This window comes from Lactuca serriola, chromosome 4 (genome assembly GCF_051521515.1).
Source record: "Lactuca serriola cultivar US96UC23 chromosome 4, Lser_US96UC23_V15, whole genome shotgun sequence".
NCBI classification, from domain to species: Eukaryota; Viridiplantae; Streptophyta; class Magnoliopsida; order Asterales; family Asteraceae; genus Lactuca; species Lactuca serriola.
Window position 1 is genome coordinate 369,011,622 of NC_136411.1, and position 2,276 is coordinate 369,013,897.

Below are 2,276 nucleotides of genomic sequence, written 5' to 3' on the forward strand. Positions count from 1 at the left end.
GATCCTAATTTGGTGCAAGAGGAAGAAGCAAAAACTGAAGAATAGAAATTTCCCAACCCGAATCGCCGAGTCAAGGTTACGGACTCGACGAGTCCCCCACCTAAACATAAAAACAAGCCTCATGTGAAACCATACTAGCCTCCACTGCCATTTCCAGCTCAAGCCAGACAAGAAAAGAATGATGTTGACTACCAAAAGTTTCAGGAACATATGAAGGCTCTTCAAATTAATATGCCATTCATAGAGGCAGTTGCACAAATTCCTAACTATGCAAAATTCCTCAAGGAACTTCTAACTAATAAAAAGAAGATGGAAGAAGTGCAGGAGGTAGTTCTCAATAAAAATTACTCAGCCGCCATCCTATACAAACTGCCTAAGAAGAAAGGTAACCCGGGTAGTTTGACATTGCCCTGTCAGTTCGGAAATCTAGCAACTATACATGCATTGGCTGACTTAGGGGCAAGTGTAAATCTCATGCCATATTCATTTTTTAAGAAACTCGACCTTTCGGAGCCAAGGCCAATTCGAATGGCAATTCATTTAGCTAATAAAACGGTGACTTTTCCAAGGGGGATATGCAAGGACCTATTGGTAAAAGTGGATAAATTTGTGTTCCCTGCAGACTTCATAGTTTTAGACATAGAAGCGGATCCTCAAGTCCCGATCATACTTGGAAGACCTATCCTTAATACCGCGAGTGCTATAGTGGACATGCGAGATTCTAAGCTTACCCTTCAGGTGGGGGACGAATCAGTTACATTTGGAGTTGATCAAGCAATGAAGTACGCAAGGTTTAGTGATGACACGACATTTTCAGTAGATATGTTGGAAGAATTAATGGAAGAATGGGAGGAAGACAAGTCAAAAATTTTTCCACTGCCTTTAAAGACGATTTTGATGCTGAAAGGGACATAAGGGAAATAGAGAGACTACTTGAAGAAGCTGGATACGATGAACTACTCAGAGATGCAGAAGACTCGACTCGCCGAGTTAGATACACCGACTCGACGAGTCCGCTTAAGAAATCGTGATCACACGGGGATTTTGGCATGGACTCGATGAGTCACCTACCTAAACTCGACATATTCAATGTACAAAATACGAAATCATACCTTACAACTTTACCAGATCATTTGGAGTATGCATTTCTCGAGGATGGTGATCAAAAACCTGTTATTATAGCTTCTGACATCTCCAAAACTGAAAAAGAAGAGTTAGTTCATGTCTTAAAGAAAAGGAAGCGTGTCATTGCATGGAAGATCACCGACATAAAAGGAATAAGCCATTCTTTTTGCTCTCACAAGATCAACCTGGAAGAAGGAGCAAAGCCAGTAGTGCAACATCAAAGGCGGTTGAACTCGAACATGCAAGAAGTGCTCAAGAAGGAGGTGATCAAACTATTGGATGCAGGTATCATTTATTCTATTTCTGATAGTCCATGGGTTAGTCTTGTTCAAGTGGTGCCCAAGAAAGGAGGGATGACGGTGGTGACAAACGAGAAGAACGAGCTCATTCGAACTCGAATGGTAAATGGTTGGCGAGTGTGCATCGATTATCGAAAGCTAAACGATGTCACCCGTAAAGACCATTTTCCCTTACCTTTTATTGATCAAATGATTGAAAGATTATCTGGCCATAGTTATTATTGTTTGATGGATGGATTTTCGGGTTACTTCCAAATACCCATAGACCCAACTGACCAAGAAAAGACTACTTTCACTTGCCCGAGTGGGACTTTTGCTTATCACCGCATGCCTTTTGGGTTATGCAATGCGCCCGCGACCTTTCAAAAATGCATGACGGCAATATTCCACGACATGTTGGAAAAGTTTATGGAAGTATTTATGGATGATTTTTCTATTTTTGGATCTTCCTTTCATGACTGTCTTGCTAACCTTGGCTTGATACTTGCTAGGTGCAAAAAGACCGATTTAGTTCTAAATTAGGAGAAATGTCACTTTATGGTAAAAGAGGGCGTAGTATTAGGTCACAAGGTATCCAAGGCGGGGATTGAGGTGGATCGCACAAAAATTAATACAATTGCTAAATTTCCTCCACCAACTAATGTGAAGGGCATTAGGAGTTTTTTAGGTCACATAGGTTTTTACCGCCGTTTTATAAAAGATTTTTCTAAAATAACTAAACCTCTAAATCAATTACTTTCAAAAGATGCACCTTTTCATTTTTCTAAAGAGTGTCTAGCGGCTTTTGAAATTTTGAAAGAAAAAATAACTAATGTCCCGATCATTATTGCCCCGAATTGGAACTTTCCTTTT

General features: G+C 40.2%; 1 protein-coding gene across 1 annotated transcript; it reads left to right on the forward strand.

Annotated features, from left to right (window-relative positions):
• Window positions 1–210: 210 nt before the first annotated feature.
• Window positions 211–915, forward strand: LOC145099759 (uncharacterized). Its single transcript, XM_079037271.1, has one exon. The coding sequence runs from the start codon at window positions 211–213 to the stop codon at window positions 913–915; it is 705 nt and encodes a 234-aa protein (XP_078893397.1).
• The last annotated feature ends 1,361 nt before the right edge of the window (window positions 916–2,276 follow it).